Source organism: Acomys minous, assembly GCF_964271855.1.
Source record: "Acomys minous genome assembly, chromosome: 2".
In the NCBI taxonomy this organism is placed as follows: domain Eukaryota; kingdom Metazoa; phylum Chordata; class Mammalia; order Rodentia; family Muridae; genus Acomys; species Acomys minous.
The window spans coordinates 13,659,956-13,686,965 of record NC_140484.1 but is presented as its reverse complement, the minus strand read 5'-3'; the positions used below and the strand labels follow the sequence as shown (position 1 = coordinate 13,686,965).

General features: G+C 49.7%; 2 protein-coding genes across 3 annotated transcripts; both read right to left on the bottom strand.

The window, feature by feature from the left end:
* Window positions 1–1,292: 1,292 nt before the first annotated feature.
* On the bottom strand, window positions 1,293–5,108 carry CALHM1 (calcium homeostasis modulator 1; the record flags this gene model as incomplete). The annotated part of the gene is made up of 2 exons (XM_084765906.1): window positions 1,293–2,242; window positions 4,557–5,108. 2 exons carry the CDS (start codon window positions 5,106–5,108, stop codon window positions 1,748–1,750), a joined length of 1,047 nt encoding a protein of 348 aa, XP_084622032.1. The 3' UTR covers window positions 1,293–1,747.
* Window positions 5,109–11,120: 6,012 nt separating this feature from the next.
* Window positions 11,121–25,971, bottom strand: CALHM3 (calcium homeostasis modulator 3). Of its 2 annotated transcripts, XM_084763275.1 has the most exons (4): window positions 24,574–25,971; window positions 15,547–16,145; window positions 13,890–14,145; window positions 11,121–11,958 (listed from the first exon to the last, which is right to left on the bottom strand). In XM_084763275.1, exons 2-4 carry the CDS (start codon window positions 15,831–15,833, stop codon window positions 11,461–11,463), a joined length of 1,041 nt encoding a protein of 346 aa, XP_084619401.1. In that variant the 5' UTR covers window positions 15,834–16,145; window positions 24,574–25,971; the 3' UTR covers window positions 11,121–11,460. The 2 variants fall into 2 exon arrangements, with proteins under 2 accessions (XP_084619401.1, XP_084619400.1); XM_084763274.1 differs by lacking the exon at window positions 24,574–25,971 and having other exon boundaries at window positions 15,502–17,387.
* Window positions 25,972–27,010: the final 1,039 nt, after the last annotated feature.

The following is a 27,010-nucleotide window of genomic DNA, read 5'->3' as shown; positions in this document are numbered from 1 at the left end:
ATGGAGGGATCTGGGGATCCTCTGGGGCTCCTAGGGCAGAGGCTGGTCATACATAGCCATTAAAAGGAAGCAAGCACTGCCCATCCCTAGAGTAGCCATGAGCTCTTATCTCTGGGAGCTTACAAGCAAGACTGAGAGTCGCCAGTCAGGTACACAGACAGAGAGAATGCCAAGATGAGCCCGGTGGCTCCCAGGACTGGAAGAGATAGCTCCAGGGCCATCAGATCCGGGGCTGGGACAATGGAATTCACACAGACAAGCTGAACCCTCTTGAGTCTGGCTTGTCCATGTGGCAGGGATGAATGGAGAAAAATCAGTGTTTCCCCATGCCTTTCCATGACACACTTTACAGGGTGGCGTTGCCTTAGCTCAGCTCCCATGGATCTAGTGTTGGAAGCCAGGTCTCCAAACCTTTCCCACACATTTGCTCCTCCAAGCATGTCCTGGTATCCCGTCCCCAGTGGACACCCATACACACCAATGCACACTTGGTCTGTGTTAAGCTGGTCCCTTCATTCAGGGCTGGGGTCAAGTTCAACCTCCTCTTCCCTGCCACCCTGGCACTGGGGTTCCACCGGAGAGTGGAGCGTGGGTGCATGAGGGAAGTTGAACATCCGAAGGTCAAAGTGAGCACTGAGAAGGGCAGAGCTGAGGGCTGGAAGATGAGACTGAGAGACAAGAAGCCTGTTGGCACCTCTCGTTCCTTTTCTTGGACAAGGTAGCAGCCTACCCTGTCCTGTCTTGTCCTGTCCTGTCCCTTGGTTGCTGTCAGGGAAGGAGAGGGAGCAGCCGCTGGACTCAGAAACGAACAAGGACATTAGCCACACTGGTCCAGATGTCCACTATGTGCCATGTGCTCTTACACATGGTGAACCAGTGAGGTAGGCCTTTTCCCTGTTGCACAAAGGAGAAAATGGAGACCCCCAAAATGAGGCACCTGGACCAGGGACACACTTTGCAAACGGTAGAATCAGCACTTAACCCAGCTTTATCCCATTTTTATGGACTTAACTATTTCCCCTCTTCATCATAGCCCACGGCAGTCTCCCCAGGGAGCCTTTGAGAAAATAAGAGTTCATCAGCTTTCATTTCTAGCTCTCAAGCCCTATGGATGGTCCATGTTTCTATAATCTGTGTGAGATTGTTAATTTTGTGCTTGTTATGAAATAACCATAGAGTCTATGTCAACAGGTATCTAATGGCCTCATGACACACACCTTGGCCTCCCTCATGTGGTCCCTAGGTCTTGGCACCTTATGTGTCACCCAGGTGTGTCACACCAGCTGAAGGCCATTCTTTTTTTTTTTTTTTTTTTTATCCAAGAAACTGTCAATGCTGGTGAGAGGGCTGACTGCCCTCGCTTCCTTGAGCCTCAGCATAAGGAGGAAATACTGGGGATGCGCTTTGGAAGCCTAAATGGAGACAGCGGGCCCGGGATGGGATGAACAGCATCAGGATGAGGCCTGGGTAGGGACTCAGGTACCACCCAGGCATCCTGCTCCCACAAACCAGATCTGAACACTTGTGATAATGAAACAGTGGGAGGGGAGGCACAGGATGACACTACTCCCGTGGTACCCAAGGCAGCTAAGGAAATGAAGTCTTTCAGCTCCAAATGTCCTTTTTCACACCAGAAGGCGAATGTGTGGACTTGTGGTTATGCCTCAGAATTGTATATCTGTTTACTTTGCTGCGCAAAGGCCTATGGGCTCAGATCTTTCTTCCTGCTTCTGCAGCCACCTACAGCTCACACTTTGCTGAAGTAGGTGGCCACTTCCTTGCGGGGAGGCCGGGGGCCGCCCCCAGCCCAGCCATTGCCCATGAGTGGTGCCTCCTGGCCCAGCCGCAGTGGTGGTTTGCATTTGTGCCAGCTTGTGAGTAGCTTGTTGATGGTGCCTTGGTCAATGATGCCACGCAGCTTCTCCCTCTCTTCCTCAGTCCTGTCAGAGGGATTTGGGGCAGCCTCCGTGGCTGTGGCCGTGGCTGTGGCTGTGGCCAGCACTCCATGCGTGTGACCCAGTTCCAGGTCATGGTTCATGGCTTCAAAGAACTGCTGGATACACACCTTAGCAAAGGCCTTGGCGTGCTCTGTGCACGTCTCATCAAACAGCTTACGTTCAATGTCGATGTAGTGGGACCAGTACTTGCTCTTGAGAAAGGCAGCCTGCGTGAAGCAGGGCCTCACGGAGCGCACCACGAAGGCCAGCAATGTGGTCAGCAGCACGAAGGACCAGCCCAGGGCCTGTGGGGAGAGGGGGTTGTCAGCAGACCTACCTGTCACACCCCAAAAGGACTTGTTAGGGCCTCTACAAAGGAAGCCAGCCAAGGACCAAGCGGCGTCACTTCTTGGCCTCTATCTCCTCATGTGTAAAATGGCCATATACTCCAATTCACAGGAGTCAGATCCTGGGATCACAGAATGTGCTGCTTCGACAGGGCCCTCAGTGAACAGGATTTAATGCCACATCCCATAGCAAGGCCTCCTGGGTACAAAGCCTGTCTCCGCTTGATCGTTCTGTGTCTCAGCTTCTTTGCCTACAAAGATGGGGCTACCCCAGACAGTGATGGTGCATGCCTTTAATCCTAGCCCTTGGGAGGCAGAGACAGGTGGACCTCTGAGGTCAAGGCCAGCCTGGTTTATATAGCAAATGCCAGGACAGCCAAGGCTACACAGAAAAAACAAACAAACAAACAAACAACCTGTCTCAAAAGACAAAACAAACAAAACAAAAACAAACAAACAAACAAACAAGACGGGGCTGCTAGTAATAGCAGCTACCTCACAGGGATTTTTGAGAACCAAAAGAGAGGGATGATTGTAAGACAGTTGGTATTTAGCACTCTCTGCTAAGCCTCATGATGGTACCATTCGGGGAGCTGATATTCTGGGCCTAGAAGCCTTCTTCCTCCAAGCTCTGGGTCTTTCCTTCAGTTTCTGGAACCGATATCAGCTCTATGTGAGCACTTTCTTTACAGGCTAAGCTGGACTCCCAGGGAGTTCAGAGACACCCTGGACAGCCCTCAAACTTGAACACTGGCCTCTGACACATACTCAGACAGTGGCTCACCACAGGGCACAGGGCACAGGGCACAGGGCACAGGGCACAGGGCACAGGGCACAGGGCACAGGGCACAGGGCACAGGGCACAGGGCACAGAGCACAGGGCACAGGGCACAGGGCACAGGGCACAGGGCACAGAGCACAGGGCACAGGGCACAGGGCACAGAGCACAGGGCACAGGGCACAGAGCACAGGGCACAGGGCACAGGGCACAGGGCACAGAGCACAGGGCACAGGGCACAGGGCACAGAGCACAGGGCACAGGGCACAGGGCACAGAGCAGGACACCCATCCCTTTCTGTACTTTGGTCCAGACCCCTATCAGCACAGAGAAGAGTTGGGAAAGGTCAAGGAAGTAGGAATAGAGGTGGGTGTGGTGCTAACGTTGCCCAACCGGTGCCATGGGGGCAGGTGGGAAAATACAGAGTTACAGAGCGTGTGACTCAGTCAGGGGCCTCCCATGCTGCTCACTAGGTCACTGTGGTTACAGAGGGCTTGGGTCGCCTCACATTCCAAGTGAAGCTGGAAATCTACTTTGCCTTCGACAGTTTTTGATTTCCAGATAAAGTCGGCTAATTCTAAAGTGACTTCAGAATTCACAGGGACTTATCTACAAACCAGGCTGCCTGTGGCCTCTTGAGGAGTGGGGCTGGGGAGGGTGAGAACCTTCCAGATTGCACAGTGTGACAGTTTAAAGGTCGAGTGGCGTGACAGCTGTTCCAGGGCCTGAGGCCTAGAGTGATGGCACAAGGGTCCGCAGATGAAGGGGTAATGAGCTTGGCTTAGACAGCCAGTCATGGCGGTGGTGACAGTCACCACGTGGGAAAGAAAGCCCTCTCTCAGGAGAGGAATCAAGGGTCTGCCCTGACCAGAGCAGAATGCGGCTGCTTCTCTAGTCCCACTGGAGCTGACTCTGCCTGTCGGTCTCCCTCATCGCCCAGTTCACTGCCCACACGGTTCTTATTTATTTATTTGGGTTTTTTCAAGACAGGGTTTCTCTGTGTAGCCTTGGCTGTCCTGGAACTTGCTTTGTAGACCAGGCTGGCCTCGAACTCACAGCGATCCGCCTGCCTCTGCCTCCCAAGTGCCTAGATGGTTCTTTAAGTTTCACCCCAACATCCATCTCCCTCACCCATGTATTCCCGTTCAAGATGCCCAGACCCTCAGCTTACCACTCCTGGAGCAAGCAGGCAGCAGCTGGTGGGTATTTGCCAGGGAAATGTACCCAAATGGTTTAGCCACCCACCGGTCTCACTACCGCCTGGGCCTAGGATAGGAAAGGGATGCAAATTTCCCAGCCTCTCAACTCTGAGCTCAGGGTGGAGGGGGTAAAGAACCAGCTATGCTCTCCAGGCGACCTCACTGAGAGAACACATGGGCTCCGCTTTGAATCTCAGCTGGAACCGCATGCCTCCACCCACAGAGGGGAAACCCCACTTTGAGAAGGGATCTTCCCATAGGGACCCTGGCCCGTGAGGGGACCCAGCCTCCTCACCTGAGAGATGCAGCGCAAATACCGCACAGCCACCTCTCGGGCCAGCAGCCAGTGCCCATCGTAGATCTCGGGGCAGGGCACACGAGCCAGCAGGCGAGCAAGTTCTGGAGGAGGCAGGCTAGGCACCAGGCTGCCGTTGCCTAGGGTGGCCACGGGCACGGCTGTGCAAAAGGCACAGAGAAAGCACTTGCCGTCCAGCAGTGTGACAGCTACCCAGACGACGGGAGCGATGAGAGCCCGCTGGGCCATGGAACAGAACATGTAGCGAAGCACGGCTGGGTCCTTGGCCCGGCGACCTGGGGGCCGCTTCCACTCTTCAGCTAGCATGGATATGTTGTTGTTCATGACTAGGCCAAGCAGGAAGAGCACCAGGGGAGGCGTCAGCAGTATGCCCATGCTGTAGGCTACGTTGTAGCCAGGCAAACAGGGGCAGTTGAAGTCAAAGGCAGAGTACATCTGGGCGCTGGCCAGCGCCATGATGCTGCAAATGCCGTTCATGAAGGACTCTTGGTTGGACTGCAAAAACTGGAAGATCATCCGAAACTTGTCCATCGTGTCCCGTGGGGATCCTCAGCCTCTTCCCCTCTCACTGTGGCCTCCCACACAGCTTCAGTAGGCCACCTTGCCCACTGGACAGCCACCTCATGACTGGGCTCTCCTGGCTGGACTAGCAAAGCTCAGGGCAATTGGTGAGGTCATTCTCTGAGGAGCCTTCTACACGGGTGTTGGCAGAGAGGGCACAACTCGACCAATCCCGTGGGTACAGCCAGGATTGTGTCCCTCCCTCGCCACCCCCCCCCTCCAGCTGCCTGCAGCCTAGAGATCCATAAAGCTGCACCCGATGAGGACAAGTTTGGGTGTGGGAGGGAGGAGGAGGTCGCTGGGCTCTGGGGAAACAGTCGTCTCTCTGTGCCCTTCTCTGGAGTTACTGAGTTATCTCTATGATGCCAGGACCCCAGGGAGCTCCTCAATCAGTTGAGACAGTGACAATAAATGGCATAGAAATGATGGTGGTGGCAGAGGCTGTGGCAGGCAGTGGTAGTTGGGTGTTACCCATGGTAGGGACAGCAGAGGTGGCAGGGGTGATACGCTGTGAGTGTGGCACACAGTAAAACAACCTGGACTTAGAGGATTTTCTTTTCTTCTTTTCCTTTCCTTTCTTTTGAGACAAGGTCTTCAACTCACTATAGCCAAGAAAGATCCAGAACTCCTGATAATCTTGTCTGAGCTCCGCCCCCCCCCCCAAACTCTGAGGTTGCATGTTTGTGCCATCCCAATTGGCACTGGTGTTGGAGTTGGGCTGGACAGGTTGTCTATTAGTTTCAGCCTATGGGTGTGTCTGTGTTTGTGAGTTGTGGATGGCAAACCCTTCCCAGGCTGCTTCTTCTACCTCCACATCTCTGACCCACAGGTGATGGGGTTCCATGCTCAGAGCTTCTCTGTCGAGCCACCCAAGGGGAAGGCTCCCTTTGATCTCTCAGCCTTCAGACAGACATGTCAGATCTGGATCCAGCTGGATGACTCTTTGTTTGGGGCAAGAAGAGGCTGAATGTCAGCAAGGTCGGCGTCTCCTTGTGTTTCTGGCCACCTTAGTGGTCTTCTGCCTGCATATTCGTATTTCTGACAAGATCTGTCATGACTTCAGCTGACCTGTGTGCACCTTATATGTATCGAGTAACCCTACAACCCTGTGGGATGGGACTTTTATCACTTTACAGAAGTGACAGCTGGGGCTCAGTGAGACTGATCTTATTAGCTAAAGGCCACCTGGGTCATAGGTGGAGAAGTGGGATTTGAGCCCAGGCTAGCACTTGTGGGAGGGAGTGCAGGGTGAAGGGGGCAGGGGAAGGTGTTTGTTTGTTTGTTTGTTTGTTTGTTTTTGGTTTAACTTACCTTCTAGTTGGATCAAGTTTGAGTGGAACAGGTACTACATCACCAGTGGGACGTGGTGAGGACGAATATTGCTTCCCTCGGCCATAAGGCTAGGTGTCCTTGGGACAACTGGAGTCCTGGGTTGGTGGCCCCTGGAATACTCTTGTTAGGGACTCTTTCAGAAGACATCCATCAGAAGGGATAGGGCGAGGGAGAGCCAGCAAAGGTGTGTCTGTCTGTCTGTCCCTGTGTTTCCTTTTTCTTTTTGACTTTTCTGTTGTTTTTGGTTTTTCGAGACAGGGCTTCTCTGTGTAGCCGTGGCTGTCCTGAACTCACTCTGTAGATCAGGCTATCCTCAAACTCACAGCGATCCACCTGCCTCTGCCTGCTGAGTGCTGGGATTAAAGGGTGTGAGCCACCATGGATTTCTATTGCAGTGTTGACAGGCACAGAAGATGAGGGTCTCAGCTGCAGCCAGGGCTGAATGGGGTTGGGCGGGGCCAGGATTGCTCAGGAAACCATCTGCAGAGGGCTGCCTTTTGTAGCAATGATATGTCAAGAATTTCAAGCCAGGCATGGTGGCGCATGCCTTTAATCTCAGCACTCCTGGGAGGCAGAGGCAGGCAGATCGCTGTGAGTTCAAGAGCCAGCCTGGTCTACAATGGGAGTCCAGGACAGCCAAGGCCACACAGAGAAACCCTGTCTCGAAAACAAAAAACAAAACAAAACAAAAAACCAACCAAACAAAAAAGCTATCTTTTGTGCACCATGGTACTGGAGTTTTAGACTACAAACAGTTGTGAGTGGCCATGTGCATTCTGGGAACTGAACCCAGGTCCTCTGCAAGAGCAGCCAATGCTCTTACCAATGAGCCATCATGCCAGCCTCCTGTTCACTATCCTATACTGAGAACACTGTTCCTGGTACTTAATAGGTGTTCAGTTAACACGTGCTGGAGAATACCCAAAGGGGTGATCAAAGAAAAGGATGAATTTAAGGGGAGGTAAGAGCTCAGACCCAAACAGGAAGCTTGCCTTGATAGTTCTGGGTTTCCCTTCAGAGGGACGGCCTGTGAGAAGAGGGCGGCTAAGGGCCTGGAGAGTGCTCAGAGCTCACTGCCAAGACAGCTGCTACTGGCAGGCAGCCCAGTGTCACCTCTGTTCTGCCACCAGCTGTGACTCCAGACAATTTTCCACTGGTTTCCTTTAGGCCTTCAAGGACACACCCCCAGCCTCTACCCTTACCTCTCCCAAAAGGGCCCATGAAGCAAGAAATGAGAGGGGTTGGGTGCAGCACGGTACACAGTGGACTGCCTTCATTTTCTCTGAGGCTCTCTTTCCAAATTGGCAGCTTTTATTGCTTCCCTATGGTCCTCAGTCCTAGACTCTTTCCTCGCACAGGCCTGTGAAAGGTCATTTCTGTATCAGGACCACTGGAACAGGGTTGAAGCCTCTAACCTTCCCTTTATAATTCTGGAAGGGACAATTGCCTGGGGATCCACATGGCTCTGACAGAGCCCTTGTAGGGTCCCCTTTTCCTTGCTGACCTGTCTTTGCACAGGCCTCTCTGCTTCCTGGTTGTTCCTTTCCCTTTTTAGCTGATCCTCTTCCTTACCCTAAATGCTGCTGGTCCTCACTCTACCCTCTCTCTCTCTCAACAGCCCATTCCTGTAGCCCTCAGTAAGCATCCCTTCACAATAGCATCTCCCACTCGACCTTGCCACTAAGCACTTGCCTTGCTCCCTCAGCTGCTTGTACTTAGTGCAGAGTATCGAGCACTTCCTGGAGATCCCCACATTTTCCTCTGGGGAGTAGTGCTGGGAACGTCTAGTGCCCAGGCCGCCTAAGATGAAGACAAGCACAGCCAGAGCGAATGCTTTCAGGACATAACTGCTTTGCTCACTTGGATGCTGCAGCTCCCTTGGATACAGGACAGAGTCAGGGGGCTGCCATCCAGCACTGGCTGAGACTTGAGGAATGTGTCTGGGCCCCCAAGAGAGCTACTCTCCTCGAAAGGAAGGGCCTTTAGATGTCAGGTGAGCCTGTTACCTGTGTCCCTCACTCTTAGTTGGGGTGACACCTGTAGCTCAAGGATGTGAGCAAAAGGCAATTTGGGTGGACTATGTCAGAGAGGTTTGGGGGTCTGCAGCTCTATCAACTGGGGCCTAATGAGGGTAAGAGGTACCTCTCATGGTAAGACAGGAGGGTCCAGAGAGGGTGTCACTGGGCTCAGGGCTCAGGGGCCATCACTTGGCAGACTTTGCAACTTTTGGCCAACGGCCTTTACTTCTGCCAGGCTGCATGGGCACAACTCCGTTTGGATGCAAGTTCACCCATCATGTCCCTACCTCCCATTCCAGCTCCGGATATACGGGGAGAGGGGACAGTGTCCCTCTTGCACTTGTACTCTGCACCCCCAGCAGCCCACGAGTATCTGTCTAACAAGGAAACGCAGCAGGCTCAGCCCTTGGCTGGCTCCATGCTTTTGTCTTTGCCGCCTCCTCTTCACTTTGCTTTCCCGTCATCCTCAAAAAGCTGCTCCATCCTTTAGGGCCAGGTCACGTGACACCACAACCATCCCTCAATCTAGAGCTTCATTGTGTCCCCTCCCCCAAAAAAAGCTTCCAGGCACATGGCTGGCCTCTATTATGTTGCACTGTTTGCTTCAGATTGTCAATATTTTTGTACCCATCTCTGTCCCCTTAAACAGTGATTGCCTCGGAGCCACCTACTACGAAGTGTCTCTTCCATATTTCCTATTTCAGTGCCAAATGCAGGAGGTGCTTATAAATGCTCAGTATAAGAAGGAAGGGGTGATGATTACAGTTGGTGGCTTTTTAATAGTTCCTGGAGCCCCAGGCAGCCGTCCTTTCCCAGGGTAGGAGCGCACCCACGCAGGCTGGGCTGTCATCAAGCTGTTTCCATTCTCTCCTGCAGTTTGCTGCTAACAATTTGCCTAAATCATGTCCCGGGCCCGTGCTACTGCAGACATTTGCATGGCCTGACCACAGTCAGGAAGTGGGGGGGGGGGGGGAAGCCGAAGCTGCAGGGATTTTTCCTGGTCACTTAGCAAGAAAGAACCCAGGGAGTAGAAAGGGCTTGATGGAGAGATCCAGGTTCCAGGGGTCACCCAGGGGGTGCCTACACCCCTCAGGGCCCCAAGGAAGAAGAGGAGACTGGAGTAAACCCACCTTTGCATTGGGGCACAAGTGAGTCATAAGGGTCAGGCAGGGGCTCAGAGGAACTCACCTGGCTCTTCTTCCTGTTTGGGCTGCCACAGACTAAGCAGTGAGTTTTCTAGCAGATCTGACAGTGATGCTTCACAGGCTTTGTCCATAAGCTAGACCCCGCCTGGCTCTGGAGACATTCTTACTGGGCTGGGAGTGCTGCTGGGATGACCAGGGGAATGAGCCACCTGAGAAAGGCCGACTAGGGATTCAGGCACCAAGCAGAGGAGATGGTGGTAGAAAGGTGAGGGAGGGGACGCTGCCAGCCAGAGGGCAGAGGGCTGGGCTTAGAAGAGCCTGGATCAGGCTTCGTTTGGGCCAGCTACAAGCAGAACTGCTGGGAACTGGGGGCTAGGCAGGTTAACTCTTCTTCACTTCACACACACACAAAATACATACTGAGCTATACCCCAGTCTGGAAATAGAAACTATGTGCAGTGGCCACTCTGCACATAGAGTCACATAGAGTGACATAGAGTCAGTACCTAAGGCTTTCATGAGGAATTTATCAAGCGCAGCTTGCTAAACCTACTGTGAGAACCTTGGCAGAAGCAAGAAGAAACCCAACAAGAGCATTGGAAGATGATCACAGAGACCCAGAGAGTAAACTGGTGTCATAGCTCAAAACAGACCCAGAGCCAGGTGTCCTGGGATTCAATGCCAACTCCTACGCTGGTGACCGTGAGCAACTTCAACTCCTTTTTGGTTCAGTTTTCTTTTTTCATTTTGTTTTTGAGATAGGGTTTCTCTGTGCAGCCTTGGCTGTCCTGGACTCGCTTTGTAGACCAGGCTGGCCTTGAACTCACAGTGATCCACCTGCCTCTGCCTCCCGAGTGCTGGGATTAAAGGCGTGCTCTACCACACCCGGCTCAGTTTTCTTTTTTAAACAATAATCTACTAATGTAGCTTAGGTGGTAAAATGCTCGCTTGGAACGCACTTTGTCCTATCCCCAGTATAATGCTGAGCTAAGCACAGTGGTGCACATCTGAAATTCCAGAGCCAGGCACAGTGGTGCACATCTGTAATTCTAGAACTCAGGAAGTGGGAAGGTTAGGAGTTCAAGGTCATCTTCAGCTAGATACAAAGTTGGAGGCCAGCTAAGTTTCATGGGACCATATTTTACACACACACACACACACACACACACACACGCACACACACACACGCGCGCACACACACACGCACGTGCAAGAGAGAGAGGAGGGGGAGAGGAGAGGTGAAGAGAGGTGGAGAGGCCTGAGGGCCTGAGTTTGATCTCTGAGACGGACGTGGTAGAACAAAAGGGATGGCTTGTACAAGTTGTCCTCTGATCTCTACACACATACCAAGGCGCACATACATGCACGCACACACACACAATAAATAAATAAAATTTAAATTTAAAGGGGTGCTGGCAATCATACCCTTTTCATTAGGTTGCACAACGACTGAATGAATAAATATCAGGCACGTGACACTATTGTGATAATTTTTTAATATTTGGAATCAATGTCTATGACCTAGGTCTACAACAGATTTACCCAGACTGGGGCTACTCAAAGTTTGGTCCACTGATCAGAAGAACCAGTATATTGTATGGGGGGCGTTGTGAGAGGTGAAAGTTTGGAAATCAGAGAGTGGTGACTCACACCTGTAATCCTAACACTAAGGGAGCTTGAGGCAGGAGGCTAACCATTCATATCAGGCCAGGAGCTCATGTCATCATCAGCTAGACAGCTGAAGTGTGACTCTTCCTCAAAAAGAGATGGGGGTGGGAGTGGGGGTTGAGGAAAGAAGGAGATGGGAAAACTGCTGCTGTCTGATCCCTATACATCGACCTGGTGGCACAGCTTGGTGCCTGGAGCAGCTATAGGAGCGCGGTGATTGAGGCCAGGACCCCAGAGCCTGGAGGATGCTGCGAGGTCAAGCGGCGGCTTACTGGAGTACCAGGTACTCAGGAGGTGATCTACCTGCTTCTGGCTGGAGATGGCACGCAGATGGGCCTTCCTGTTTGCATCATCCAGGCCCTCTGGGGGCTCTGGGGACTCCTGTGACTCTGGGATTCCCCCGGCTGGATCCCGACGACGACGTAGCCCCAGAATGCGCAGCTCGCTCTTCATGCTCTCAAAGAAGTGCAGCACGCAGCGATGTGCGAAGTCCCGCGCATGCTCACAGCACGTCTCGTCGAAGAGTTTCTGTTCCAGGTCCACATAGTTGCTCCAGTATCTGCGCTGTAGGAAGACTGTCTGGTCGAAGCAGGGCCTCAGGCAGCGGGCTAGGAAGGCCACCACTATCAGCAGCAAGGTGATACTCCAGCCTATGGCCTGGAGGTCGAGAAGGCGTTAGTGAGATGCAGGGGGCCCTCTGGTGTTGTACACTGAGCACTCTGCACTGCCTCTCTCTTTGCTTTTTCTCCATCCTTTACCACCTCTATACATGTCCCACGTAGTCACCATCCTGCCATCCACTCATCCAATCACCGGTCCTCTCCTCTGACTGTATGTCCACCATTGTGCCATCTGGTCACTCATTTGTTCTTCCTCTTAGCCATCCACGCACCCTCCCATCCATTCACGCCTCCATATTCTTCTGCCGTTTACCGCCCACTCACCTACGCATCAAACACTTTTACCTTTTTACCCATCCGCATGTATATTTCCCATACATCCTCCCAACTGTGCTACATGCTGTGAGCTGTTAGGCAGTGTTCTAGGCCAGCAGTCAGGGGAAACAGGAAGCTGTTCTCCAATGCTGGAGCCCACACCTGCTTGGCTCTCCTCCTTTCCGTCTTCCAAAGCTGCAGTTTTCCCCAGGTCCAAAACCATGAAAATCGTTGTAACTTGTAGATTTGATTCCCACCGTTTATACAGTCTCCTTATTTGGTCACACACAACAAGCCAGACAAGCTGAGTATTTTATGTACGAGAATCAGAAGAAAAAAAAAATAACATCTTGATAAGCTAGGCATGATGGGTGGCTTAAAACTTAGGCCGCAAACCTGAGTCTGACTGCAAACTCCATGCATTTTCTGCTGAACTTGGGAGAGCCTAGAGTGCTGGCCCCTTCACCCTACCTTAAGGCTGTGCTTCCCTTGAGCCTCTCTAGTCTCTTCCCAGCAGAGCATAGGGCTCTCTGGAGTCATGGAGATGCTCTCTGTATAACGGCCTCGTAAACGCTCTGTGAGGAACACAGACCAGCACGGGCATTGGTGGGGGTGGGGCTGTGAATGCTCCGGTATAGTGGAGAGGGTATCCAGGAAGAATCCAAGCATCTGGTGAGGATGTAAGGAGTTAGTTAGTTATAAGGACCAATGACTTGTGTATCCAGAGCTTGGCCTGCCTGTTACAAGTTACATGACTTTAGCCTTGTGAGCTAAAAAAACGTTCAGAGCTTCATTACTTCATTTGAAACATGGGATGCTAACAACTGTATCCATCTCAAAGAGTTGTTTTGAGAATTAAACACACCGAAACACAGAAAATGCTTAACGTAGTGCCTGATGTGGAAATACTCAATAACTAGCAATTATATTATTTTCAACTAGGTATATCTGGGGTAGGAGGCTGGTCCTGCAATATATACCAACAGTCCTCTGTCACCCATCTCCTGGGATTTCAGGAGCACCTGCTGCCTGTTCTGGGTAAGCTGGTATCAATGGCCCAGTGTTCACCTCTCAAGGGTAGTGGTCCCAATTCCCCCTATAGCTCCTGCTCTTGGCTTTGACTCCAGCAGTGAGGAGCATCCTTGGGAAGTCATGTGGACCAAGTTCAGCACCAACCTCAAAGCCACACAGGATTTCTGACTCAGTAGGGTTACTACTATTACTGTGATGAAACATCATGACCAAAGCCTGGTGGGAGGAAGAGGCTTATTTGGATCACGCTGCTACATTGTAGTCCTTGGTTGGAGGAAGCCAGGACCGGAACTCAGACAGGACTGGAACCTGGAGACAGGAGCTGATGCAGAAGCCATGGAAGGAGGGGTGCTACTTACTGGCTTGCTCCTCATGGTTGCTCAGCCTGCTTTTGTATAGAACCCACAAATCCCAGGGATGGCACCCCCACAATAGTCTGTGCCCTCCCCCGTCAATCTCTAATTAAGAAAATGCCTGACAGGCTTGCCCACAGCCTCATTTTATGAAGGTATTTTCTTAATTCAGAGTCTCTCAGGTGACCCTAGCTTGTATCAAATTGACATTAAAACTAGCCAGCACCACATCTACGAGGGACCAAGGCCTGGGCAGGACCCCACTTACCTGTGACAGGCACCGGAGGTATCGAGACACAGCCTTGCGTGCAGGGCTGTTTTTGACCAGCTCATCCTCCTTGCAGGGCACTTTGGCTAGGAAGAGCTGCACCTGGCTGGGGGTCATGTTAGCAAAATCCAGAAACTTCTCAGGGTCCACGGAGTTGCTGAAGGCACACACAAAACACTTCCCATCAAGGAGAGCTAGCAGGATCCAGACCAGGGGTGCGGCTAGGGCTCGCTGCAGCACAGAGGAACACATGTACCTGCAAGCAGAGAAAGAGGACTCAGTGGGCATGCAGCAGGCAGGGACGGTCGGTGAGGACCGGACTGGCAGAGTGGCCACTTCCTGGCTGTGAGAGCTTGGCTAGGATTTACACACACACACACACACACACACACACACACCCCAATATGGCCTTATACATCCCAGTTTGGCCTTGAAGTCTCTGTGTAGTAACGTTTCGCTTCTGGTCCCCCTGCCTCCTCTTTCTGAGTTCTGGGACTACAGGAGTGTGCCATCCCATCTGGAGGATGCAGTGCTGGGGTCCAGCCCAGGCCCTCGCGCACTCTAGGCAAGCATTCCGCCTGAGTTCTAGGTGTGTCAACGCTTCATTGTTCTGGAAAGCAGGTCTGCTGCAGGAGCATGCCAGGGCAGAGGAAAGTGGCTTTAGAGACGCCTTACTTGCAAGGGGCTCAGCAGAGCACATCTCGGCCCCAGGTAGGTATTCCACGCCAGCCTGTGGGCATTAGGAACCGCTGAGCTTTACCAGCCAGTTTGTATGCATATTGCCAGACCTTGAGGACAGGGCTGCAGCAGGTAAGGCGCTTGTTTCAGGAAGCTTTCAAGAAAGGAAATAGCGCCTTCAAATAAACCATTGCCTCTTGCTGCATGCATGACAAACAAACAACAAAATAAAACAAAGAAACAAAAGCCTTCTATGCATTCAATGGGACTAATGTGACCTGGGTAATTCTTGGAAATCTGATTATTTTTTTTTTTCTGAGACAGAGTTTCTCTATGTTATCTTGGCTGTCCCAGACTCGCTTTATAGACCAGGCTGGCCTCGAACTCGCAGCGATCTGCCTGCCTCTGCCTCCCGAGTGCTGCGGTTAAAGGTGTGCACCACCACGCCAGGCTCCCAATCATTCTTAGAGTTACAGTAGTGGCCTGGAAAGGTGAGAAAAAAAAATGAGAGGAACAAAAATATATGTTTTCAGGACCAGCAAGATGGGTCAGCAGGTGGGGTCACTTGCTAAGATTGATGACCTGAGTTCAATACCCAAAACCTCCCCCCCCCACACCACACACACACACACACACACACACACACCACACACACACACCACACACCACACACACCACACACACACACACACACCACACACACACACCACACACACCACACACACACACACCACACACCACACACACACACCACACACACCACACACACACACACACCACACACACACACACACACACACACACACACACACACACCACACACACCACACACACACACCACACACACCACACACACACACACACACACACACACACTTCCAGACGGGAACTGGAAACTGAGCAGAACACCTTTAGCTGTCAAGGAAGAGTATACCTGATGTGAGCCGCCCTGGGCAGCAGAGAGGTCTGTGGGACCCACCTGATGATGCCCATGTCCTTCCTCCGGTGCCCTGATGGTCGGCGCCACTCCTCCATCACCACCACAGACTGCCTATTGACCAGGAGACCACAGAGGAAGAGGGCCAGAGGGGGTGTGAGCAGCAGGCCCAGGCCATAGAGGGCGTTGTAGCGTGCTAGGCAGGGGCAGTTGAAGTCAAAGGAGGAGTACATCTTGATCGTGATGGCCGCCAGGAGTAGGCAGATGCCGTTCATCACTGACTCGGAGCTGGACTGGAGGTGCTGGAAGAGCATTCGGAATCTATCCATGACTGCAGCTGCGCAGACACAGCTGCGGGTGGGATGCTGGGCCTTGGTCACTCAGTGGCTGGCGGGCCTGGGGTCCACAGGAGGGTGTCTCTCTTCTTAGACCCACAGTGGACAGAAAGAAAAGGCTGCACGCATCCCCCAAGCCAGCTGAAGGTAATTGCCACTCCCTCCTCAGTGGGGTGTGTCATTCTGTGACCAGCTAGACCAAAGCACCTCTAGGCAAATGGGCCCTGCCTTCCTCCACAGCCTGTCTTTGGGGTTTTGGATACTCAGGTAGACAGTAGATGAGGCTCCATGGGGGACAGGCAAATTCTGGGTGTGGTGAGACAAAACATGGATGGAGTAAAATTATATTTTCGGAAGTGGCCGACACCTGGCAGCACAGCCCAGAGAGATTTCCCGTGTATTTTTGGGCTGGGTGGAAGGCATAGGGATGTCTACTCCTCCCCTGAATTATTTCTATTATTTTACCTTTTAAAAATGTATATGTGTATTTAGCCTGCGTGTATGTCTGTGCAGAGGCCATTAGGAGGTTCGGCTCTTCTGGAACTGGACTTACAGTGGTTAGTTCCTATGTGGGTGCCAGGGTCCAAACCTGGGTCTTCTGCAAGAGCAGTAAGTGCTCTTAGTTGCTGAGGAGCCATCATCTCTCCATGCGCCATTTTTGGAGGCCAGCAAGAGTGACACTGAACAAAGGTCTTGTGTTTGGAGTCAGACGAGAGGAACTTGTCTTCTGATGTAAGCTAGGGCAAGCTCTGCCACATTAAAGAAGTCTTCACACATGCCCACACATACACATGTATATAAGTCTGCACCCACACAAAATAATTATTTTTTCTTTTAATTCATGTTATGGCATGCATATGGAAGTGAGATGACTTTTAGCAGTTGGTTCTCTCCCCCAACTGTGGGTTCTGGGGGCTGAGCTCGGGCTGCCACATTTACACAGCAAACATCTTTACCCACTGGCCCAACGTATACCACATTTTCCAGAGAAGAGTAACCTCAGAAAGGCCAGGTGTCCTGCTTGACATCACAGCCTGGCGGGACGGAGCTAGGGAGGAAGCGGGGAGCCTCCTGTGCCTTTTGACCCTAGCTACCAGTTTGGCTGTGGTCAGAAAAAGATACTGTCCTGGCTCAGGGTCTGGAATGTCAGGAGGAGGAAAGAGAGCTGGGCCGAAGGGTGATGACCACCCTTGTGCATTCTGGTCTGCAGGCTGGGGCAGCCTTAGGGCCCGGCAGCCTCTCTCTCAGCAATGGCCACCTTCCCTGTTAGGTATTTACTAGGAAATAGTTCAGCAATGAAGAAGGCAAGAAAAATGTCCACCACAATTTAAGGAGACAATAATATCTGGGAGTGAGGGTATGGCTATAAACATGTTTTAAAAAAAAAATCTAGGGTGGTGGTGCACACCTTTAATTCCAGCATTTGGGAGGCAAACACAGGCTAATCTCTGTGAGTTTGAGGCCAGTGTGGTGTATATAGCAACCAGGCCAGCCAGAGCTACTTAATAGAGAGTCTCTTTCTCTAAATAAATAAATAACCATTAAAAAGTAAAATAATTTTTAAAAACTGTTTTCAGAATGATCTATTTAATAATAATGACTTTTTAAAAAACTATTAATACAACTGTTAAATATATCTATTGAAAAAATTCAAGTAAGGGACAAGATAAAGTGGTGATCACATTTTGTTGTCTGAAGTCTGGTTCTGTCAGGCTTCTCCAAGGAGAGAAACAGAAGAGAAAGTGTGGGAAGGCAGTAATGTACAGATTTGCTGTGTGGTTCTGTCAGAAATGAGCCCTCAGCCTCCAACCATGCCAGGGGCTCTGGGGCTATGCCCTCTCAAGGTCTTTTAAGTCTGGGTGATCTCTATCTCTCTCTCTCTCTCTCTCTCTCTCTCTCTCTCTCTCTCTCTCTCTCTCTCTCCCTCCCTCCTTGTCTCTTTCTGTCTTCTTTCTCTGTTATTTCACTCCACCTCTTCCTCCCTCTCTCTCTCAGGAGCTCTTCCGATGTTGCTCAGGCTGCCTCGGCCTCCTCAGTGGATGGGACTGTAACCAATATACCCACCTCTAATTCTAGGAAAATTCCTTTAAAATGTTTTTCCAAAGATTTTATTTCTTTTATTTGTGGTGGCTGGAGAGTTGACTCATTGGTTAAGAGTGTTTGTTATTGCAAAGGACCCAGGTTTAATTCCTAGCACCCAAATGGAGGGCTGACTGCCTTCTCAGGCATCAGGCATGCAAGTGGTGCAGAGACACACGTACAGGTAAAAGACTTACACACATTAAAAAAAAATCTTTAAAAGTGTGTGTGTGTGTGTGTGTGTGTGTGTGTGTGTGTGTGTGTGTATACCTGTGGAAACCAGATGAAGGCAAGATGGATTGCAGGTGATTTTGAGCCACCTGACAAGTGGAGCTTGAAACCAAACTCTAGTCCCCAGAAAGAGCAGGAAGAACTCGCTGCACCATCTCTCCATCTCCCAAGGGAGAACCTTAAAGCCCACATTTTCTTTCTAATGATGACTAGAAAACATTCTTTTAAACATTTGTGAGCATGTATTAACTTGGAAGATGCTTATAGGACACATCGTTAGCTTATCTCGGCTTTTCTTGAGTTGGACCTTGGGATTCTTCTGGATTTTTTTTTTTTATAGCCTTGTGTAGCTTTGGCAATCCTGGAGCTTGCTCTGTTGACCAATCTAGCCTCGAGCTCATAGAGGCCTCTGCCTCCCAAGTGCTGGGATTCAAGGCATGTGCCACCACTGCTGTGGTGTTTGTTTGTTTGTTTGTTTGTTTGTTTGTTTTAAAAGGACTGGAGGAGCTAAAGAGATGGCTCAGTGGTTAAGAGCACACACCACTCTTGCAGAGGACCCAAGTTTGGTACCCAGAACCTGCAGGGGACCTCACAACCTCCTATAACTCCAGTCCCAACATCTCCTCTGGCCTCTGTGCGCAATGCACTCACATGTGCACAGTTAAAATTAAAAAAAAATCAATGTAAAGGACTTGATATATTCAAGAATGAGCTTCATCATATTCCTGGAGCTCTTGCTATTGTTTATGTATTTATCTCTTAATTTGCTTTTTTGGTATTTTGAGACAGGGTTTCTCTATGTAGCCCTGGCTATCCTAGAACTCTCTTTGTAGACGAGGCAGCAATCTGGGATTGCTCTGCTGGGATTAAAGGTATGCGCCACCACGCCCGGCCACTCTTTGCTTTTTGAGACAAGGTCTCATGATGTAACATAGGCTGGCCTGGAACTCAAGATCGTTTTGTCTCAAGCTCCTGAGTTCTGGGACTATAGGCATGTGTCACGCTGCCAGGCCCTGAGTTCCTTTTACTAAGAGGGCCTCGTAGGAACAGCTGTCTCTGAGCCAGGTGTGGTGGCAAACTCTTACACTCCTGACACGGATACAGAAGGATTGCTACAACTTCGAGATTAGTCTGGTCTGCATAGCAAGTTCCAGGCCAAGCGGTCTACCTTCTGAGACTTTGTCTCAGCCAAAACTGAAACCAGAGCAAAGCAAAATCAACACAGCACGCGTGTGTGCTCTGCGCATGTGCGCATGCTCAGCATATGCGTGCGCGCTCTGCGCATGTGTGGGTGCCGTTTATCCAGGAATCCAGGTATGGTTGTCACTACTTGGCGCAGAATGATTATGCTCTTTCAGGGTTGTCCTATAAAGAAAGACAATTCTTTCTCTCAAAGGAATTGGACGAGTGTCTCACTTTTCTCTCAGAACTGAAGGCTACTGATTCCAGCAGAGGAGCAGGGTGCTCTGTGCCCCTAAGAGACCTGATTCTCTGCTATCTTGGGGACAGAGGCTATACAGAGCCATGTGGTGCTAAGATTGGGGAGATTACAAAGAAAAGGGACCACCTGGGCAGTAGCACAGTACCAGCTGGCTGACCAGCTGGGAACAACTTGAACAAAATCCCTATTTCATTCTTTTTTTTTTTTTTTTTTTTTAACAAGGTCTCACTCTAGTCCAGGCCGGCCTTGAACTTGATGTGCCCTGCCTGCAGCCTCTCAAGTGCCGGGATTATAGGTGTGTGCCACCGCACCCAACCCCTAGTCTTCAAACTAAAATAAATTCCTAGCCCAGTGCAGTGGTGCAAGCCTGTACTCCCAGTGCTCAGGAGGCAGGCTGATCTCTGTGAGTTCGAGGACAGCCTGGTCTACAAAGTGAGACCAAGACAGCCAAAGCTACACAGAGAAACCCTGTCTCAAAAAAAAAAAAAAAATAAGTAAATAAATTCCATGTCAGAGTTCTAAGCATGCAGTTAAAATGATAACATTAGAGAAGGCACTGGCGATAAATCACCCAACCGTCAGGGCCTAGGCCTCTGCAAGCAGAACGCAGCCCTTGGGCACTGTGGAGAAAGACGAAAAAGACCTTGTGTAAACCGGAAACTCGCGCTTGCGTGTGGCAGTGAATGTGGGCAATGCCAGCATTTGGGAGACAGAGGCAGGAGGATTATCCGTTCAAGGTCATCCGTGCTGAAGATCCGGTTCCAGGACAACCTGGCCCACACAGTGAGACAGTGTCTCCAATAAATCTTAAGAAAAAACAAAAAGAAACAAAACAAACAAGAAAACCCTGTGAGTAAAACAAACAAAAACAAAACCAATAAGCCAAATTTAAATTTAAAAACAAAAGAAAAAAGGCTGAGACAAAGGTATTTGCCACGCATACCACACATAGGCTTGTGTACCTTAATTTACAGACGGTTCATTTGAGTCGCTACAAAAGATATGAATGGTCCCTCAGAAAAAACTGGACAAATCAGGCTAGGGGTGTAGCTCAGGGGCCAGAGAGCTTGCCTGGCACACACAAAGGCCTGTGTATGATCCCTAAAGCCAACTAAGCTGAGTGTGTCAGCACACACCTGTAAGATGAGATGTTCAAAGTTAGCTTTTAATAAATCGAGCCTGGTCGTCCAGCCTGAGCTACATGAGTCCCTGTCTTAAAGGTAAACAAATAAACAACCGCAAACAGCCCAAAGGCTCTGGACTGGCTGTTCCCAGAAACTGAAAGACAATTGAAGCCTCATTCACAAGGAAGCTGTGCCTTTTAAAACCTTTCAAGTACTTAAAGCCGAATGTGTTGGCAAGCCCCAGTGTCAGTGAGACTTACAGAAGTATTCACTTACACACACACATACACACACACACACACACACCTTGATGGATAAATACGGAGGGCTCTGTAGGAGAAGTTGGTGGTATATTTAAATACAGATGCCCTTGCAGCAAAAGTACTTAGCTCCCAGTTTGCAGATGTGCAAATGTGCAGGTGGCCAAGACAAGGAAACAGGGATATTTGCTACAGTGCTGCTGTAGCAGCAACAGAACTGGAAACACAGAAATTTCATCAGCAAAGGGATTGTTTAAATGAAACAATGAACATTTATAAGACTGGACCCATGCAGCCATTGAAAGAATGAAGTGAGGAAGTGTCCGGTGGTGGTGGTGGCGCATGCCTTTAATCCCAGCACTCGGGAGGCAGAGGCAGGCGGATCTCTGTGAGTTCGAGGCCAGCCTGGTCTACAAAGCGAGTCCGGGACAGTCAAGGCTACACAGAGAAACCCTGTCTCGAAAAAAAAAAAAAAAGAAAGAAAGAAGAAAGAAAAGAAAAGAAAAAAGAAAAGAAAGAAAGAATGAGGCAAGCCTGTGCACATACAAATGAGAAAACCTTTAGTGGACCTTAATAAGCTCAAAAGGCATTGTTCGTATACTACACAGAGTCTCAGCCCTTCTAAGGACACACACACACACACACACACACACACACACACACACACACACACAGAGCTTTAATATTATACAACTGTTTTGCATCAATTATTACTACTGGTGGTCAGAAGGAGAGGCTTTCTATCTTATTTTATTTTGATTTTTCAAGACAGGGTTTCTCTAATAGTACTGGCTGTCCTGGACTCACTTTGTAGACCTGGCTGGCCTTGAACTCACAAAGATCTGCCTGCCTCTGCCTCCCATGTGCTGGGATTACAGGTATGTGCCACCATTTCTGGCCTCAAGACTTTCTATTTTATACCTTTCCTGTTGGACTTTATTATTTTTTTATTTTTTTTTTGGTTTTTCGAGACAAGGTCTCTCTGTGTAGCCTTGGCTGTCCTAGACTTGCTTTGTAGACCAGGCTGGCCTTGAACTCACAGTGATCCGCCTGCCTCTGCCTTCCAAGTGCTGGGATTAAAGGCGTGTGCCACCACCGCCCGGCTCCTGTTGGACTTTAAAAACTGCTCTTGTGACTTTTATTTTGTAAATATATATATAAAAAAGAAAAAAGAAAAAAAGAAAATATAAAAGAGGTTACTTGAGTGGGGGAGTACTTTTGTGTGTGTGTGTAACCAAGACTGGCCAGCCTTCAGGTTATCACAATCATCTTCACTCACCCTCTGAATGCCGGGATTACAGACATGAGTTATGAATTACCATGTCTGGCTTATTTCTTTTTCCAAGACAGGGTTTCTCTGTGTAGCCTTGGCTATCCTGGAATCGCTTTGTAGATCAGGCTGGTCTCAAACTCACAGAGGTCTGCCTCCCTCTGCCTCCTGAGCCCTGGGCTCTCCACCAGGTCAGGTCTGGCTTAGATTTTTAAGTATGTTTCCATGTGTAATTAGATAAATGTTACTCTTAAAACTGTTGGGGCTGGAGAGATGACTCAGAGGTTAAGAGCACTGACTGCTCTTCCAGAAGTCTTGAGTTCAATTCCCAGTAATGACGTGAGGGCTCACAACAATCTATAATGTGAATTGATGCCCTCTTCTGGCCTGCAGGTGTACATGCAGACAGAGCACTGTATACATAATAATAAATAAAACAAAACAAAAACCCTGTTATTGATTGATTTTGTGTGTGTGTGCGTGTGTGTGTGTAGTCATGTGCATACCTTATCATGCATCTGGAGGTCAGAAAATAATTTCTGAGAGTCAGCTTATTAGTTTGTTTCTCTGCTGCTGTGATGTAACACTTTGATCAAAAGCAAGTTGGACAGGAAAGGGTTTGCTTGTCCTAAGGATTACGGCCAAAGCTGGAACCTGGAGATAGAAACTGAAGCAGAGATCATAAAAGAATGCACTATGCTGGTTTATGTTCCATGGCTTGCTCAACCTACTTTCTTCTACAACCCAGGACCACCTGCCCAAGGGTGGCATCAACCACAGCAATCGTTAATCATGAAAATGACCCACAGACATGCAAATGAGGCCAATTGATGGAGGACAATTCCTCAATTGAGAGCCTCTCTCCTAAAGTGACTATTTGTGCCAGTTGACAAAAACTAACCAGCACAATTGAAACCTTGTGAACTTGACACACACAAACACATCACTGTTAAACCATAACCTTTCCTTTCTTGTTGATCCCCAAGATCTCATGTCAAAGTCATGATGTAAAACAAAATATAATTTTTAACACCTCACAGTCTTTACAAAATTCAGTTGAAAGAACGAAGTGACGAAGTGTCCGGTGGTGGTGGCGCAGGCCTTTAATCCCAGCACTCGGGAGGCAGAGGCAGGCAGATCTCTGTGAGTTCGAGGCCAGCCTGGTCTACAAAGTGAGTCCAGGACAATCAAGGCTACACAGGGAAACCCTGTCTTGAAAAACCAAAAAAAAAAAAAAAAAAAAAAGTTCAAAGTCTTAGGCTGGAGAGATGGCTCAGAGGTTAAGACTACTGACTGCTCCTCCAGAGGTCCTGAGTTCAAATCCTAGCAACCACATGGTGGCTCACAGCCATCTATAATGAGATCTGGTGCCCTCTTCTGGTGTGCAGGTGTACATGCAGGCAGAGCATTGTATACATAATAAATAAATAAATAAATCTTTAAAAAAAGATCAAAGTCTCTTTAAAATATCTAGTCATTCAACTGTGTTCCTATAAAATTTTCTTACTCCAAAGGGAATAACCAGGACATTGGAAAAAAAAAAGTCACGCTTAAGAAAAGGCAAAATAAGCCGGGTGGTGGTGGCGCACGCCTTTAATCCCAGCACTCGGGAGGCAGAGGCAGGTGGATATCTGTGAGTTCAAGGCCAGCCTGGTCTACAAATCGAGTTCAGGACAGCCAGAACCACAAGAGAAACCCTGTCTGGGAAAAACAAACAAAAAGAAAAGTCAAAATCCAACAGAGTAGATGTCTCAGGGTCACAACTTTCTAGGTCCCCAAAGGCTGGGCCACTTTGCTGCTCTGCTATTCATCACACGCAGCTCATCTTGAAGGCTCTGGCCAGCTCCACCCCGCAGCTGCAGTTGTCTCATAGCCCCATCGTCTCCAGTTATCCGGGTCTGTACTGCAACTGAAGCTGCCCTTTAACCAATGGCTTCCTGGCCTTGCTTCAGGCCACATAGTTCTGTGCTTTGGTTTCTCTCCATGACCCCTTCAGCCCTTCAAAACACAGCACCGCTGGGCTGTGGTGGCGCACGCCTTGAGTCCCAGCACCTGGGAGGCAGAGGCAGGCAGATCGCTGTGAGTTCGAGGCCAGCCTGGTCTACAAAGTGAATCCAGGACAGTCAAGGCTACACAGAGAAACCCTGTCTTGAAATAAACAAACACACCAACCAACCAACCAAAAAGCACCACGTAGGAGACACAGTATTTGCTTAAGTTCTGATACCAGCTTGATATGAAGCTTCAGCCCCTGCCCCACCCCTGCCCCACCCCCACTAAGTCATAGCTTCTGTGTCCTGATGCCGAGGAACTGCATCCCAGATCTTACCTCCATGGTGCTGATCTCTATCGATCCCAACTGAATTCTCAGCTCTCACTCACCAGCATCCACTGGCCCAAGACAGCAAAAGTCTCACTTCCACAGACTCTTAATCCAGTATCGCATGAATAGCCGCAGCAGAGTCTTTACTTCCCTGTGAAACATCGCAAGCTAGGCCTCCACCATCTGTACTTTCTCAGCATTTCCCTCTCGTGGCTTCCAACAACGTCTCATTGAGCTTTAAGCACTCAGCAGCCTTCTCTAGCCCAAAGCTCCAAAATCCTTTCACTAAACTTCCAAAGCCAACATAGGATCATCACAGCAACACCCCCACTTCTGGTACCAATTTCCCCCTTACTGACCAAAAGCAACTTGGGGAGGAAGGGCTTGGGATGCCTTGCAGGTTAGGATCCGTTATCGAGGGACAACAGGGCAACAGCCCGAGGCGGGAGCAAAGCAGGAACCAGGAAGGAACGATGCTTACTGGCTTGCTCTCCGTGTTTTGCTCAGCCAGCTTTCTTGTTCAGTCCACGATCATCTGCCCAGCGGTGGCAACACAGTGGATAGGCCCTCTTCTTCAAGTAGCCACCAAGAATATACCCCACAGACATGGCCACATGACAACCTGATGGAAGCAATTCTTGTTTGGGTTAAGTTCACAAACACTAACCAGCCCAATGTATTTTACTGGTTGAGCCATCTCTCCAGTCCCCCACAAATGTTTTTTTGTTTTTGTTTTTTGAGACAGGGTCTCTCTGTGTAGCTTTAGCTGTCTTGGACTTGCTTTGTAGACCAGGCTGGCCTTGAACTCACATCAATCTGCCTGCCTCTGCCTCCTGAGTGCTGGGATTAAAGGTGTGCATCACTATGCCCAGCCTGTTTTTTTGTTTTAGTTTTAGGGGTTTTGTTGTTGTTGGATTTTGTTTTGTTTTGTTTTGTTTGTTTTGCTTTTTTTTTTTTTTTTTGAGACAGGGTTTCTCTGAGCAGCCTTGGCTTTCCTAGACACACTTTGTAGGCAAGGCTGGCCTTGAACTCATAACGATCCACTTGCCTCTGCCTAGTGCCTAATCCCTAGTGCTGGGATTAAAGGTGTGCATGCCGCCACTGCCCGGTCCAACAAATGTTACTTTTAAAAACAGGATAAAAGGGGCTAGAGAGATACTCAGTGGTTGAGAGCCTGCTGCTCCTGCAGGAGACCTGAGTTTGGTTCCCACACCCACAGCTTACAACTGCTGGTAACTCCAGTTTCCATGGATCTGCCATCTTCTTCTGGCCTCCATGTGTGCCTACAGGAACATGCTACACATACTCTCAGCCCCACACACATACACATAAAATCAATCTAAGCAACAATGACAAGAAGCCAGAATTGAAATGTTATGATTGACACACAATAAAAGAAGTAGACTCCAGCCCTGACATTCTTACGTAAACTCTTGGTCCTAGTCTGCAGGATCCAGGAATTGGAATGCTTTGTTTTATTGCTGTTTTGCAATACTGGGCATTGAATGCAGGGCCCCGTGCTTGCCAGGCAGGTGCTCTGTCCCCAGGCCTGGTACACTCTAAACTTCTTTCTTTTCAGAAAAAGACAAATAAGCAAGAGCTTTATAAAATTACTTTCTCTTTTCTTTCCCCGTTTGCTTTTACTAACAAGCTATACAAGTAAATTATAACACCTAAACTTGCTGATCTGGTTGAAGGGCGCTGGTTTTCTAACTTAAAAGATCTTTGAGGGGCTGGAGAGATGGCTCAGAGATTAAGAGCACTGGCTGTTCTTCCAGAGGTCCTGAGTTCAATTCCCAGCAACTACATGGTGGCTCACAACCATCTATAATGAGATCTGGTACCCTCTTCTGGTCTGCTGGCTTACATGCAGGTGGAACATTGTATAACAAGGAGAGAGAGAGAGAGAGAGAGAGAGAGAGAGAGAGAGAGAGAGAGAGAGAGAGAGAGAGAGGGAGATATCTTTGAATACTACACATGGGGCTACATGCAAAGACTCCAGGACAGAACAGGTGGGCTAATGGGGTACCAGGATACACACCACGGTTTTCACTTCTACTCCCCAAGTCCACCAAAGCCAAAGTGGACTGCAGGCTTTCTTTTACCCAGCCCTCCCCTTTCCTTTGAGCCCTGGCTGGCCTGAAACTCTCTATGTAGACCAGGCTGGCCTGAACTAACAGAGACCTGGCTACCTCTGCCTCCTGAGTGCTGGGATTAAAGGTGTGCGCCACCGCCGAGCCTCCTTTTATCCTCTTGCTGATGGAGGCTCCTGAGCCGACAGCTCTCTCAAGCTGGCCCGGTGGGAAGTGGCTGTTTGCGAGCATGCGTGTGCGGGGAGACCCCGCTGAAAGGGAAGAATCCCAGCTCTGAGGATAACAGCCTGCTCAGACAGCCACACCAGGGAGCAGTCTGGGCCGGATATTGGGCACACACAGATGTTCAC